Source organism: Papio anubis, chromosome 1 (assembly GCF_008728515.1).
Source record: "Papio anubis isolate 15944 chromosome 1, Panubis1.0, whole genome shotgun sequence".
Lineage (NCBI taxonomy): Eukaryota > Metazoa > Chordata > Mammalia > Primates > Cercopithecidae > Papio > Papio anubis.
The window spans coordinates 19886536-19903124 of NC_044976.1; the positions used below are offsets into that span (position 1 = coordinate 19886536).

General features: G+C 42.2%; 1 protein-coding gene across 10 annotated transcripts in view; it reads right to left on the reverse strand.

Moving 5' to 3' along the window:
* The window catches only part of USP48 (ubiquitin specific peptidase 48), a 107264-nt gene continuing 90675 nt past the window's right edge, over positions 1-16589 (reverse strand). For 5 of the 10 annotated variants that reach the window (XM_031665223.1, XM_031665213.1, XM_031665226.1 and 2 more), the window contains 5 exons: positions 13256-13381; positions 12916-13031; positions 10470-10518; positions 4059-4085; positions 1843-2681 (listed from right to left, as the gene is read on the reverse strand). In XM_031665223.1, the coding sequence (XP_031521083.1) occupies positions 2652-2681; positions 4059-4085; positions 10470-10518; positions 12916-13031; positions 13256-13381 (348 nt within the window). In that variant the 3' untranslated portion in view covers positions 1843-2651. Of the gene's footprint in view, positions 2682-4058; positions 4086-10469; positions 10519-12915; positions 13032-13255; positions 13382-16589 lie in introns of all 10 variants that reach the window. The other 5 variants (XM_031665227.1, XM_031665228.1, XM_031665220.1 and 2 more) reach the window with 2 other exon arrangements.

The following is a 16589-nucleotide window of genomic DNA, read 5'->3' on the forward strand; positions in this document are numbered from 1 at the left end:
TAAAAGGACACTCATATCTTTTTAATTTGGCCAGAAGGTTAACAGTAATTCTAAACAATAGAGTTCATAAATACACAGAAAGATACTTACTCCCCAGGAAATGAAGACACCCAAATGCAGCCTATTTCAGTTCGTGGTGACAATCTGTACCAGTGTAGTATGTTGTACACATCCATTTGAGATTAAAGAATGGTCAGAAATACAAAAGGGAAAAGACCCAAGCTTCATTATACCTTGTACAGGAGACTAATCTAATATAAAAAAGTACACATGCACAGCATTAGAACCCCAACACAAAGAGTCTCTGAACTTTTCACAGTCCAGAAGGCAAATGGACTCCATCTATTCGTAATTACAGAAACGAGAATCGGGCTTTAGATTATACCCTTTACCTGTACAGGGAAGTACAAAGTGAGAAGGGTGGCAATGCAAAGCCATTCAATACAAGCATACGTGTCTTTGCAACTCTGCCTACTATGGGTGGGAGAGGCCCCAGTCCAGGATTTCTAAGAGCACAGGAGTGGCCTGTGGATGCAGATTCCGATTCAGTGGGTCTAGGGCCTGATCTCCTGCCTTTGTAATAAAGCTTCATAGTGTCGCTGGAGCCGCTGGGCTGCAGTTACTTTGAGCAGTGCCGGCAGAACAAGGCAAGTTGTCAGAGCAGGAGGAAGACGACCCTGAGCTACTCGCTTGGGGTCTACCCCACCCCTTGGCAGAGGTAATAAAGAAGCCAGTACTCAGAGCAGGTACCAGCCTGAAAGATTTACAAAAGGCTGTTATTTTGTAGCACTGCAGGCGGAAAAAATACCCAAGTAACAAATTTCAAAACTGTTATCAACAGCAAATTGGGGAAAATGTATCAGATTTCTGGGGGCTACTAACATGTTTATGTCAATCCCCGAAAAGAACGTTCTCTGGCCAACAAGCTTCTTTGTAAGGAAAAGGAAGCCGCTTCATCAAGCATTATGTGAACTTGTATAAAAGTCTTTACCTTGAGAAAGAAGAAGTTTGTGTTATACTTTTAGGCTCCTGCATTCATTTCTTTGGAGCTAATAAAACAATGAGATCTAAAAATCAGGATCCATCAGCTCAAGTTCAAGTCCTTCACCTGTGCCAACCGCAAGACCAGAACAGCTGGTCTCTTGGTTCCGCTCCTAGGATGGCTTCTGAGGGGGACTATGTGCAGCTCTCACCTTCTCCCACAGGCTCATTAGAGACCCCCTGCCTCCTCAGAGGGCACAGACTGAATACATTAGAAACACAGAGGGGAAACACAAACACGAAGTTAGAATTTTACTAAACAGCCATAATTACTCTGACAAAAGGAGCTATTCAAAAGGGATGCTGCCAAGGTTATTGGGTCTCAAACCACAATCTGCCTTCCTCATCCATTATCTGAGTTCAAATTTTCATGAAAGGGGGAAAACGCCTTGCACAAACCCAAGGCCAAGAAAAGTGTTAACAAGAGAGATGCCTAAGCTAGCATCTCAGCCACAAACTTATACATACGTACTCAACAGAGAAAACTTTTTTTTTTTAAAGGAAAAACTCCAGACTTAAGTTCAATTAAAAAAACCCTTCAATATTCTTAAGAATATTGCTTCGGTTACGTGTTGCTAAGAATGACAATCCTGAGTTAGATGGACAGCACATCCCCATCCATATACTCTTTTCTTTTTTTAAACAATAGGATCTAAGATATCCTCTCTCAGGGCATTTTGGAAGAATGCTTTCAAAAAGGGAACTGAGGTCCAAGAAACAGTGACATGGAGAACAGGAAGAACAAGTTTTATAGAAACCTTGTGTTATCCAAATGTACTTCAGTCTGATTTACGCTTCTGATAGGTAGGCAGATTTTTTATTTTCAAACGTGCCAGGTAAAATTCCCACTTTTGAGTAACAGCAAAACCGGAAAAAGATGCTTTACACGTAATAAATGTTCTCCATCCTTTCTGAAATGCACCAAAGCAAAAAGCCTCTGAAGTCAAAAAATGAGACATAATTCCTTGCTCACTGCAGGAGACACGCAAGTGCCCCTCCTTTACCCAACACCAAGAGACCGATGGCCAGGCAGTGTAAGGCGGGTGGCGCTGCAGCTGACATCGAGGAGAGTCTAAATCTGAAGACACTTTTCCACACTTAGGACAAGTTCTTCACTTTCATGCTTTATTGAAAGTAGAATATGAATCAAAGACAGGCATTGGTAAGCAGGTTATGTCTCTAAAATTACTTTTCGTTCAGAGCAGAATGTTGTCTCATCTACTTGATACAATCCTTTATGGACCAACGCATCTGGTATGAAACTCGAGCAAGGAAATATAACAGAACTTTATTCCCTCCCACGACTATAAATCTCATATGTAAACATGATTTACTATTACTGCTACTAAACTTGTTCCATCTTTACTTGCCCCCTCCCACCCACCACCCCCCTTAAATATAAAATTGGAAACATTTCCTTCAAGTCTGATGTCCATCAGTGCAATCTGCTTTATTTGACATAAGGCATTTGGGACAGTCACGTTTGAATCGATTTCTGCCTTTTGGAAGGGGCATGTAATGGTTTAATTCTTAAATCCACCTTTGCTTTAATGCCCTAACATGTCAAACTCCTCTTCCCCTCTGGTCATTTCTTAGCAGTCAGCAAGTATTCAAAGATTAATGTCCAAGAAGACCAGTACCTGGGAAAAGAAACACACGTGGAGGGATAGTTGTGAACTACAGATTAAAAGGTCATGGATTCCATTTACCAAGAACACATCATCAACAGGGAACATCCAATTTAATAAATGAACACAGCAGCACCTTGGTGTGGGAGGATAAGACAAAATACCAGCAGACTCCAGGCTCTACGCTAAATCACATTTCTGTTGAAAGCCATGTGCTTCCTAAGTGTATCTTCACACAAACTAACCAGATTTTATTGATGCTTTCATTTAATGACCGTTTTTCTTTTTTGAGACAGTTTCACTCTTGTTGCCCAGGCTAGAGTGCAATGGTGCAATCTTGGCTCACTGCAACCTTCACCTCCCAGGTTCAAGCAATTCTCCTGTCTCAGCCTCCCAAGTCACTGGGATTACAGGTGCATGCCACCACGCCTGGCTAATTTTTGTATTTTTAGTAGAGACGGGGTTTCACCATGTTGGCCAGACTGGTCTCGAACTCCTGACCTCAAGTGACCCAGCTGACTTGACCTCCCAAAGTGCTGGGATTACAGGCAAGAGCCACCGTACCCAGCCAGTGACCATTTTTCATAAAGACATTTTTTGCTTTGTTTTGACCCATCAGGAGTCCCTTTGTAGTGGTAACATGCAGACAACAAAGCTGCAGCAAGAGGAAGACTTTATTTCGGCCAGTAGATTTGTCTCTTATTTGCTTTAGCAAGGAATACCTGGTATGTGATTCAAAGTCATTCCTTAGTAAAATCACAGCCTGCCATGGGCTTCTGGAGTAGCCGGCAAAGAATCAAGACAGCAACAGGAAAATCCGAAAACGTCAAAGGTCTGTATCTGATGACTTCTTGAATATTATCGGTGTGCACAACTACATGGCCCAGATGTAGTATGAGCACCACCATGTCTCCTCTTGAAGTAATAATCCAACAAATGCCTTAATGCTAAGTGATTAATTAAATCTTTTCACTGAACCTGATAAAATCTGACAAATTCTTGTACCACTAATTCTTAATAGTTACACACAAACTGTTTTGCTCTAGGAGGGGACTTGATAGGAAGAACTGGGAAAAGGTTAAAAATAAATCTCGAAATGCCACTAGCTAATTTCCCAACCTCCCATAAAATGAGAAAGGGAAGGCCAAATGGACATCTGGCAAGAAACAGTTCTCACACACAGGCCCCAGCTGAGGCCCCATCTGAGGCTTGAGTGTTGAAAAAGATAATGAAGAAGCTTGAATAAGAAATGCATTTAACTAAAATTAATTTCAGTCATGAGACTCAGATTGGATTAAAATTTAAAAATCAAATTATAGCCTTCGCTTTAATAGAAAATTACAGGATGACTCTGACATTCATGAACAAAACATGACAAATGTAACTTACCTTTAAACCCTTCTTCTGGCATACAAACTGAAAAAAAGAAAAAAAGTAATTCTAAATTGAAAAGATTGTCGTGACAGACAGTAATAAGATCACTTCAATGCTTAAAGACAAAGTTTAAAATAACTTTTGATTATCTTAGTCACCTGTAATAATCATCTTTGAAGTTATGGATGTTATTAATCTCAGAACAATCTTTGTTTCTGTTTTTATCAAAGCAATACATATGCATCATTTAAAAAGTCAAATACTGACAGGACAAGGTTTGTAACTGGGGCACACCTTGTGCACGACTCTAGGAGTGGCCTGGGGGGAAGCCACGTAGCTGACTCCTCCGGACTTGTGTCTCTCGGCCTCCTCCTCCCGTTCCCAAGTTCTGGAAGGAGTCACTTTTGACTCTCATAGCAGCTTCTTCTGGTGTTTAGCCTATTTCTAAATAACATGCTTTTCATAATTTTATTTATTTACTTTTTTTTTTTTTTTGAGAGGGAATCTAGCTCTGTCGCCCAGGCTGGAGTGCAGCGGCATGATCTCAGCTCACTGCAACCAATGCTTCCTGGGTTCAAGCAATTCTCCTGCCTCAGCCTCCCAAGTAGCTGGGATTACAGGCACCTGCTACCACGCCGGGCTAAATTTTGTATTTTTAGTAGAGACAGGGTTTCACCATGTTGGCCAAGCCGGTCTTGAACTCTTGACCTCAAGTGATCCACCCGCCTCGGCCTCCCAAAGTGATTACAGGAGTGGGCCATCATGCCCGGCCTACTTCACAATTTTAGATAAAATCTAATAAATTCTTCAGTGAATGATACAAACAGCCGTTTCACCGCTTACATAGCACCTGCCCCTGACCCAGCCTCCTGATGAAGTGGTATTTGTTGTTGTTAAGCCAGTCTCCAGGGCTGGCATTACTTTTTACTCCATTAATACTGGTCACAGTAGAATGCCTTCGTGCACCTTGGTTTTATTTCCTATGTGGTATGACTTGGTCTTTCTGGGCTTAGTAACTACTGAATTACTGATGTGTTTCATTTTCTCTGTATTTATCTCCAATTCACATGTAAATTCTTAAAGACTTGTAACCTCTTGAAGACATTCATCATCACTTCCACTTTTCCTTGTGGCATCCCTTCCTGAAGCTCGCGTCCCACCACTCCAATATGGATCAGGTGTCTTCGCTGCCTGCTGAAGAACAGCAGTTCTGAGACTTCCCTTCACCATCTTCTAGGGCATCTTATCCTAGGCTGATCCCCTATTTACTGGGTCCACTGTTGATTTCTTTCTTGATTTAATGTTTAAGAAAAAGAACACATCCTCACACAGTATCTTGGCAGATGGTGCATGACAGATCAATCTTTTGAGGCCTTATATATGTTCAAGGGGCCATCAGGTGTGAGGGTTACAGAATTCTAGATTGGAACTCGCTTTCCCTCAGATCTCGTGGGCACTGCTCCATTATCTCGTCTTCCTGACTTCATCCTGTGAATTCGACTGGCTTTCCCTCCTACTTCTAGATGCTTTCCTGACCGTCTTACCCTTAGTTTTTTACTTACTGTATCAAACCCAGGGTGCAATCATTTTTTACATTTCCATGAACTCTTTTCTATGCTCCAAATGTTCCTTTTATATAGTTCCTCTTCCTATTGTTTTCTTTTTTTTTTTTTTTTGGCCATTATTTATAGGTTATTTTCCAGCTTTCTTATGCTTCCTATGCTATTTCCTCGACAAATTTTGGTCCCAGGCTTTCATTCCTCAACTATCTGGCTGCTCATATCTACCTAAGTATGATGTACTAAAAAGATTTCTGGGCCAGGTGCAGTGGTTCACACCTGTAATCTCAGCAAATTGGGAGGCTGAGGCAGGCAGATCATGAGGTCAGGAGTTCTACAGCAGCCTGGACAACATAGTGAAACCCTGTCCCTACTAAAAATACAAAAATTAGCTGGGCATGGTGGCAGGCGCCTGTAGTCCCAGCTACTCGGGAGGCTGAGGCAGAAGAATCGCTTGAACCCAGGAGGGGGAGATTGCAGTGAGCTGAGATCGCGCCACTGCATTCCAGCTTGGGCAACAGTGAGACTCCATCTCGGGGGGAAAAAAAAAGATGTCTGAAATCTCTGTTCAGTGGGCAATGGTGGGATTGACTAAAGGGTGCCTGGGACATGAACCAGCTTTAAAAAAAATACACACAAGGCCAGGTTCAATAGCTCATATCTGTAATCCCAGCACTTTGGGATGCCAAGATGGGCGGATCATCTGAGGACAGAAATTTGAGACCAGCCTGGCCAATATAGTGAAACCCCGTCTCTACCAAAAATACAAAAGTTAGCCAGGCATGGTGGCACATGCCTATAGCCCCAGCTACCCAGGAGGCTGAGCTAGGAGAATCACTTGAACCCTGGAGGCAGAGTGAGCCATACTGCACTGTGGCCTGGGTGACAGAACGAGGCTCCATCTCAAAAAAATAAAAAATAAAAACCAAACATAATATTTGTACATATTTATGGGGAACAGGTGATATTTTGACATATGCATACAATGTATAATGATCACATCAGGGTATTTAGTATATCCATCACCTTGAATATTATTTCGTCTTTTTTGAGACAGGGTCTCAATCTGTCACCCAGGCTTAAGTGTAGTGGCATGATTACAGCCCACTGCAGCCTCCAACTCCTGGGCTCAAGCAATCCACCCACCTCAGCCTCCCAAGTATCTGAGACCACAGGTGCAAGCCACCATACCTGGCTTTTTAAAATTTGTAGTAGAGACAGGGTCTCACTATGTTGCCCAGGCTGGTCTTGAACTCTTGGGCTCAAGTGATCCACTGCACCCGGCCTATCATTTCTTTGTGTTGGGAACATTGCATTATCTTTTCTTCTAGCTCTTTTGAAATATACAACATATCACCCTACTGTGCTATCGAACACCAGAACTTATTCCTTCTATCAAATTCTATGTTTGTACCCATTAACAAACTTCCCTTCATACAGCCCCTTTCCCACCCACTCATAACTATCATTCTACAGCCACAAGATCAGCTTTTTTAGCTCCTACGTATGAGAAAATATAGTATTGTCTTTCTGAGCCTGGCTTATTTCACTTAACATAATTTCCTCCAGTTTCATCCATGTTGCTGCAAATGACAGGATTTCATTTTTTTAATCGCTGAATAATAGTATCCCATTGTATGTGTACATATAAATATAACATATCTTATCATTGCATCTACTGATGGACATGTAGGTTGATTCCATACCTTGGCTGTTGTGAACAGTGCTGCAATAAACATGAGACTGCAGATATCCTTTTGATACACTGATTTCTTTTCCTTTGGATAAATACCACTAGTGGGATTGCTGGATCATATGGCAGTTATATTTTTAGTTTTCTGAGAAACTTCCATACTGTTTTCCATAATGGCTGTACTAATTTACATTCTCACCAACAGTGTATAAGAGTTCCCTTTTCTCTGCATCCTAGTTACATGTTATTGTCTTTTTGATAACAGCCATGCTAACTGGGATAAGGTGGTATCTCACTGTGATTCTGATTTGAATTTCCCTGATGATTAGTGATGCTGAGCATCTTTCATACACCTATTGGCCATGTTTATGTCTTCTTTTGAGAAACATCTATTCAGGTCCATTGCCTACTTTTTAATGAGATTATATTTTCTCCCATTCTACAGGTTGTCTCCTCAACTCTGCTGATTATTTCCTTTGCTGTGCAGAAGCTTTTTAGTTTAATATAGTCCATCTCGTTATTTTTGGTTTTGTTCCCTGTGCTTTGAGGTCTCAGCTAAAATCTGTCTAGACCAATGTTTGACAGCATTTCCCCCATATTGAATTCTAGCAATTTCATAGTTTCAAGTCTTACATTTAAGTCTTTAATCCATTTATAGTTGATTTTAACATATAGTGAGAGACGGAGGTCTGGTCTCATTTCTCTGCATATGGATATCCAGTTTTCCCAGCAAAATTTATTGAAGAGGGTGCCCTTTCCCCAATGTATGTTCTTGGTGCTGTTGTCATAAATTAGTTGGCTGTAAATACATGAATTTATGTTTGGATTCTTTATTCTGTTCCATTGTCCTATGTTTTTATACCAATACCATGCTGTTTAGGTTACCATAGCTTTGTAGTATATTTTGAAACCAGGTAGCATGATGCCTCCAGCTTTGTTCTTTTTGTTGAGGATTAAGATTTGGCTATTCAGGGTCTTTTGTGCTTCCATATGAATTTTAGGATTGTATTTTTCTATTTCTGTGAGGAATGTCATTGGTATTTTGATAGGGACTGCATTTAATCTGTAGATTACTTTGGGTAATATGGTAATTTTAACAATATTAATTTTTCTGATCCATGAGCACAGGATGTCTTTCCATTTGTTTGTGTCTTTCAATTTCTTACATTAGTGTTTTGTAGTTTTCCTTGTAGAGGTGTTTCACCTTCTTGGTTAAATTTATTCCTAGGTATTTAATCCTAATTTTTTTGTAGCTATTATTATTGGAATTGCTTTCTTTTTTTTTTTTTTTTTGAGATGGAGTCTCTCTGTCATCCAGGCTAGAAAGTGCAGTGGTGTGATCTTGGCTCACTGCAACCTCCACCCACTGGGTTCAAGCAATTCTCCTGCCTCAGCCTCCCTAATAACTGGGATTATAGGCATGCACTACCATGCCTGGTTAATTTTTGTAATTTCAGTAGAGAAGGGGTTTCACCATGTTGGCCAGGCTGGTCACGAACTCCTGACTTCAACTGATCCACTTGCCTCGCTCTCCCAAAGTGCTGGGATTACAGGCATTAGCCACTGCGCCCAGCCGCTCTCTTGATTTCTTTTTCAGCTAGTTCTTATTGGTGTATAGTAATGCTGCTAATTTTTGTATGTTGATTTTTGTTAGGCGAACATGATAATCACTACACTATAGAAACTCACTTTGTACACTGACTTTTGTATCCTGCAATTTTACTGAATGTTTATCAGTTGTTGTAAGAGTATTTTCCTGGCCATCTTTAGGTTTTTCTACATATATAACGTAATGTCGGCCTGGCACGGTGGCTCATGCCTGTAATCCTACCATTCTGGGAGGCCCAGGTGGCCGGATCACATGGGGTCAGGAGTTCGAGATCAGCCTGGCCAATATGGGAAATCCTCATCTCTAGTAAAAATACAAAAATTAGCTGGGTGTCATGGCACATGCGCCTGTAGTCCCATCTACTCAGGAGTCTGAGGCACAAGAATTACTTGAACCCAGGAGGTGGTGGCTGCAGTGAGCTGAGATCGTGCCACTGTACTCCAGCCTGGGCAACAGAGACAGACTCTATTTAAAAAAAAGAAAAAAAAGCATGTCATCTGCAAAAAGGGACCATTTAATTTCCTCTTGTCCAATTTTGCATGCTTTTTACTTATTTATCTTGCCTAATTGCTCTTGCTAGGACTTCCAATACTATGTTGAATAAGAGTGGTGAAAATGCCTCTCCTTCTCTATTGCAGTTCTTAGAGGAAAGCCTTTAAGCTTTTCGCCATTAAGTATGATGTCAGCTGTGGGTTTCTCACATATGGCCTTTATTATATTGAGGTATGTTCCTTCTGTACTTAATTTGTTGAGAGTTTTTACCATGAAGGGATGCTGAATTTTATCAAATGCTTTTTCTTTGTCTATTAAGATGATCATATGATTTTTGTCCTTCATTCTGCTGATGTGATGTATTGATTTGCATATGTTGAACCATTCTTGCATCCCTGGGAGAAATCCCACTTGATCATACAGAACCAGACTTTTTACATCTATTGGTTATTTTTTTGACTAGTTTCCCTGGAGAGAAATCCCTTCCCACCTGGGGGAAGGTAAGTAATGGGCTGCCCGAATTTGAGCAAAGGGCTAGGAGATAGTCTCCTATTTGGTATAGGCTTTGTTCCCAACTAGTTTAATTTTTCCAAGTGTGGAAACACATAATTCTGGGTGCCCATCTGAGGTACAGGTGGGGTGGGGAAGTGAAAAGGATGTGAAGGGCAGGGAGTTGTCTAACTGCTTCTTAAACAGTTTTCCAAACAAGTATCGTGTTATCTTGTTTTTAGGCTCACAATTCATTCCCACCTTCAGAGGTACCTGGGCCTCTAATTTGTGTGTGCCTGTCTGGGGCACTGCAATTTGACTTAGCTTTGCTTCTTGTTGACCTCCTCCATCGGCAGAGCTCACATTTATTTCAGTTTCCTCAGGTTAGCTTTCCAAGTTTTTGTAGATACCTTTCTCTCCTTTCTATGATCTTTTAAGACCAACAATGTATTCTACTGTAATAACATGTGGAAGCTTTTTTCGAGGTGCAAAGTAAAAGCATTGTACACTAAAGCTTCAATATCTAAAATCCCACCTCCATTTAACACCTAATCAGCAGATTCCTAAAACAAATTCATCTTTACCTTGCATGACATCATCCATTGCAGCATAATCTGCAATTGGTTCATCAGCCTAGAAAACAAATGAAGACAATTCAAAACCACAAGGGAGTAGGAATCTGAAATCTGAAGTATGGCCCATGATTCAACTACTGATATTGCTACAAGACACAAAAACACACTATACAGTAGAGAACTCAGTTTGAGCCACAGCCAGCGGTGTCCAGGTTTAACAGTGGATGCCCTGGTGGCTATGGGTCTAGAGTCAACACCTCAGAAATGGTACACTGTGTGTGTGAAGAGGAAAGGCAGAGGGGACTATTTTCCCACTCTTAAAGACACCTTTAGACATGGAAATGTTTAGACACCCTGGGGTTACTAAAGACTGATGTAACCAATGTGAGCTAAGATACTGGTAGTGGTAGTGAGGGGTACAAATAAAAAGTTAGACTGGTCCTCTCAGAATACCAATTAGGTTAAAATTATACTTTTGTCCCACGTCACCAGCAAGAACAAGATACCCATTTCCTTTTCAGGAGGAAGCTTATGATGTCTGAGCTTATGATGAGGTTAGCTGCAAGGATAATGAGGCCAATGACCAGTACAGACTCTAGCTGCCCATGTGAAGTACAAACCGTTCAACAATACAGGCTGTTTCTAGGACGTTAGACAGGATCATTAGGATCTAGCAACTCAGTGTGTTTTTAAAACCATTTCACAGAGCCTATAGTTCCAGGAAATGCAGAATGTTAAACAGAGAGAGGGGTTAGGTGGTGGGATGAGGGGTGTGTGTGCATGGATGGGGTAGATATGGGTCTGCCTCATCACTCCAGGGCCTAACTTTATCACACCAGAACTGGGGCTCCAAGGGAAAAGCATACATTTCACAGTTCAAAATAAAAAACCTGAACAATGATTCTACCACATGATGTGGTGGTATTTGGAACAGCAGGGATTCTTTTGGCCAAGAAACAAAAGAGGCAATGGGAAGCGACTAAATCAGGCCCTTAGAGAGGGTAGAATTGGGTAAATGAGGCTGGTTCAGTGACTTTTCTATTTCTTTCTTTCGAGACAGAGTCTCCCTCTGTTGCCCAGGCTGGAGTGCAGTGGCGCGATCTTGGCTCACTGCAACCTCCACCTCACAAGTTCATGCCATTCTCCTGTCTCAGCCTCCCGAGTAGCTGGGATCACAGGTGCCCACCACCACGCCCGGCTAATTTTCTTGCATTTTGGGTACAGATGGGGTTTCACCATGCTGGCCAGGCTGGTCTTGAACTCCTGACCTCATGATCCGCCCGCTTCAACCTCCCAAAGTGTGGAGATTACAGGCGTGAGCCACCATGCCCAGTGGAAGTAGGGGCTTCTAAGACACTGTCAAAGAAAAGTCACTGAGGCCGGGCGCAGTGGCTCACACCTGTAACCCCAGCACTTTGTGAGTGGAGGCGGGCAGAACACCTGAGGTCAGGAGTTCGAGACCAGCTTGGCCAACATGGTGAAACCCTGACTCTACTAAAAATACAAAAAATTGGCCAGGAGTGGTGGCACATGCCTGTAATCCCAGGTACTCGGGAGGCTAAGGCAAGATAACTGCTTAAACCTGGGAGGCAGAGCTTGCAGTGAGCTGAGATGGTGCCACTGCACTCCAGCCTGGGCGACACAGCGAGATTCCATCTCAAAAAAAAAAAAAAAAAGAAGTCCCTACTTTCTATATCTACTAAATCCAAAACCAATTTCCATGTCCTGGACAGAATCCCATTAAGTCATGTATGTGACTGTTGTGACAGAACCTTGTGTTTTTACCCTTGTTTCCTAGCTTGGCTGGCTAGTACTTTTGAACCAAAAGGAAAAGAGGAGATACTTTAATACTATGAAGTATGGTTAACTAATTCTGCTGAACCGGAAGTTAGGGAAAAGCTTACGGAGGAGGCTGAATCTACTTTTAACTATGAAAAACTATGAAAATCTCAGCAGACATATATTTTAAAGTATAAAATAAGTTACTATTCACACTGGTCACAAGTCTATCCTCTACCCATCTTTTGCTTTTTTTTTTTGTGGGGGTAGCATTTCAAATTAAGTTGCAGACATCAGTATCATTAGTGTGGTTTTAAGAACAGATCCATCCAGTCCAAAAAAGGAAGAAAAAAAAAAAAAAAAAAAAAGCAGGGGTGGGGATTGGAGGGCATTGGAGAGGGGACACCACAGAAACTTTGTGACCTGAGACCAGATCACTCAGCTTTCCTCTTTGGAATGACAGTCAATCCTCAAGTGTTCAGAGGGCCACAACCCAGTATCACTCCCTTCCTCCCAGTGTGAGAGGAATGAAAACTAGATCTGTATCTGGAGAAGAATGGGGGCCCTTGTGACAGAAAATCAAACGGGAAAAATGAGGCGTGAAGCTTAGCAGTTGGGCAGGTGGGATTTATACCACTGCCCTGCCCTACCAGGGAAAAGGAAAGTAATGATGTACCCTGATCCCACCAAGGCATAGAAATTGATCCAGGTGATCCAGGAAAGGCCAAGGAAAGCCTTCACTTTCACCTTCTCAGGGTACCAGCAGTTGCTGATGTTGTGGCATAACAGCACCTACTGTAACACATAAGAACAAGATATGATGATGTCCTGACCTCCTCTAAGTCTCTTGGGGCTCAGTCAGAGCTAGGCTGAGCTGCAAAAACTCACAGCATTCATTTACCACTGCCCTCTGCTAAAGACCCAACGCATCCTTTAACCACCATTTCACACAGTTTACACATAGTTATATAACATGTAAAACCTTGAGTTCTTTAGCTAAGGAGCTGTTTACTTACCTTTAATAAAATGACAGATTCAGGAATGACGCCAAGGGTGCCTAGGGTGGCACAGTCATCACTTAAAATCTTTCCATCAATTGACAAATTCTGGTCAAAAGGAGCAACTGAAAATGCATGCATGATCTGTGCCAATATAAAAGAGACAAAGTCCATATAATGCAAAACACTAAGACTTATACCCTATTTAAATAAATTACGTATGGATTCTTAAAAAAACAAAAAGGCTTCAGAGTACAAAACCACTGTTGCTTACAGTCAGCCTACTTGTTATACTCCTACTGAGGCTATCGTCCCTATATATCCGGGAACATCCTTAGGAGGTCTGGTAGAGTATTAGGAAACAATTACACACACAGATGCATTTGTTCCTTACCTTACCAGCTTCCCAAGGATGGAGGTGTGGGGAAATAAAATGAGTAAAAAGTGGCGCTGGGCCGATGGCTACTCTGAGGCTTGGGCAAGGTCATCACTGTCACCCCACCATTCCCAGGCCCCATATCCTTTCATCAACAAGTCAAGTCCAAATTCTTTCTTCTTTCTTTTTTTTTTTTTGGTGTGTGCTGAGACAGGGTCTCACTCTGTCACCCAGGCTGGAGTGCAGTGGCGCGATTATGGTTCATTGCAGCCTTGAACTCCCAGGCTCAAGGGATCCTCCCACCTAAGCCTTCTGAGTAGCTGAGACTACAGATGTGTGCCACCATGTCTGGCTGATTTTTAATTTTTTTTGTAGACACGAGGTCTTGCTATGTTGACCAGGCTGGTCTCGAACTCTTAGACTCAAGCAATCCTCCCATCTCAGTCTCCTGAATTGCAGAGATTACAGGCATGAGCCACTGCACCTGGCCCAAAATTCTTTCTTAAAACCATCTTTAAATTCTCTCTTTTGTTCTTATTCCTTCAGCAAATGGCTTGGGGTATATAATTCAGCCCTTGGAACTGTCACATATTCTTAGACTGAGTCTTGCCTCTAGGAAGCAAAATATGAATTTCTGAAGGGTAGGGACCATATGCCCCACCCCAGTTCTGGCCAAGTGTTAAAAATTAAATATGGTGGGGTGCAGTGGCTCATGCCTGTAATCCCAACACTTTGGGAGGCCGAGGTGGATGGGTCACCTGAGGTCAGGAGTTTGAGACCAGACTGACCAATATGGCAAAACCCCGTCTCTACTAAAAATACAAAATTAGCTGGGTGTGGTGGCGCATGCCTGTAATCTCAGCTACTCGGGAGGCTGAGGTCGGAGAATTGCCTGAATCCAGGAGATGGAGGTTGTGGTGAGCCGAGATCATTGCACTCCAGCCTGTACATCAAGAGCAAAACTCCATCTCAAAAAAAAAAAAAAAAATAAGTAAATACATTCCAGATGAGTGTGGTGGCTTATGCTTGTGATCCCAGCACTTTGGGAGGCTGAGGCAGGTGGATCACCTGAGGTCAGGAGTTCGAAACCATCCTGGCCAACATGGCAAAATCCTATCTCTACTAAAAATACAAAAATTAGCTGGGAGTAGTGCCACGTGCCTGTAATCCTAGCTACTTGGGAGGCTGAGGCAGAAGAATCACTTGAACCCAGGAAGCAGAGGTTGCAGTGAGCCGAGACTGCACCAGTGCATTCCAGCCTGGGCGAAAGAGCAAGACACTGTCTCAAAAATACATACATACATACATACATTCCAAAATAATGGTATTCATAATATTTAAATGTTTTTACAAATTCAGAAAGGTTTTTTAAATTTTATCATTTCTGGGTCATGTTTACCTCTGGAGGGCAAGCAGAAGTTGGGCTCAGAGAGGCAAACACAGGTAACCTTCAATGACACCTTTAATTCTTAAGTCGGTAGACAAGTCCAAGAATATTCATTTTAGTATGCTTTTTAACTTACCCATAAAATGTATGCTATTACATGTATCTTATATTACACCACCATCCATGATGTCATGGGAAAACCATTCTGCCCTTTCCTGTACTCTATTCTTTGGATGTGGAAAGACAAAACGAGCCTCACAAATCAACCCTGAACTGCGTGTGTAACAGGGCCCAAGAGCTTGACAGGCCAGGGTGATGGGGACCAGAAAAGTGATTTTAATAATGGCACCAAAGACAAATAAGAACAAAGATAACAGCACTGGCCTCCTCCCTAACTGCTGGGACAGAATCTTACCTGGATTTTTCAAAAGAACATTAGCACCCAAAAAGCAGGCAGGGAGAACTAACATTGTGGCTAGCAATGAAAAGTGCACTGGCATCATCAATGGTCTTCATGAAGCAATAAGCAGGAAGTACTGATAGGACAGTTCTACCCAAGCCAGCTCAGCATGCAAACATCAAGCAGAGGCATATCCAGCCCTACACCAGCAAATGTTCTGGAACCATGAAGATCGAGCGGAGCTATGGTGGATGTGTGCGATGCTAACTTAACATGGATAACGTCACAGCTGCTGGACTGCAGAAATGCTTGTTCATGCCCCTAAATGCTAAGTGTTTTTGTACTACCCTATGAAACTGGACAAATAGCAGATACCTCTAGACACAAGTGCCACAACGGAGGGGCTGACGTTCACACATTATATTCTGAGAATGGACAAGGACACTGAGGTGCTGTCAACAACTAATGAAGCATTTATTAAGAAGCTACCATATGTCAAGTACTGTTCTAGGTGCTGATAATATAAAAGTGAATAATCCCGCCCTGGAGGGGTTCCCAGGAGTGAGGTCAAAACAAAGTTGTGAGGATGGTAGCAGAAGGTATGTGCAGGATCTAGCGAGCACAGGGGGACAGTCAGTTCCATGAAAGGGGCCAAGACAGGTTTCACAGACGAGTCACCATGAAAGATGAACACATGCTACTAGTGAGGAGAAGATGGAACAGGCCAACCAAGGCAGGGAGGCCTACGGTAATAATCCTTAAACTCTAAGTGCTAGGAAAATGCCTGAGTATAAAGAACATGATAGAGGTCTGCTTAACGAGTAGGTGCGGTATTCCTGGTCTATGGAGCTAACAGGAACCATGAAAACCCTGTTGCTATCAGGGAGTGGCTCTCCTCTGCTTGTGATGGTATGTGGGGCTGAAAAAAGAAAATACAGAAGCAATCGTCTCAGCTGCCAGGCATTTCACCTCTGTGCCAAAATATTCTACTTTCTCAGGCAGGCAATACCACCCACCCACTAAAGATCTATCTTTGGGAAAATGAAATAATACAATTAAACACTGAACATCTTTTGAGAAAGGAGATGAACAAATTGTACTTCATTAACTTCATGGGATCAAAGGTGGATGAATTACTGATTAGACACAGCAAGCTTTGTAAGGTTTCAAGCAACTGTATATGGTAGAT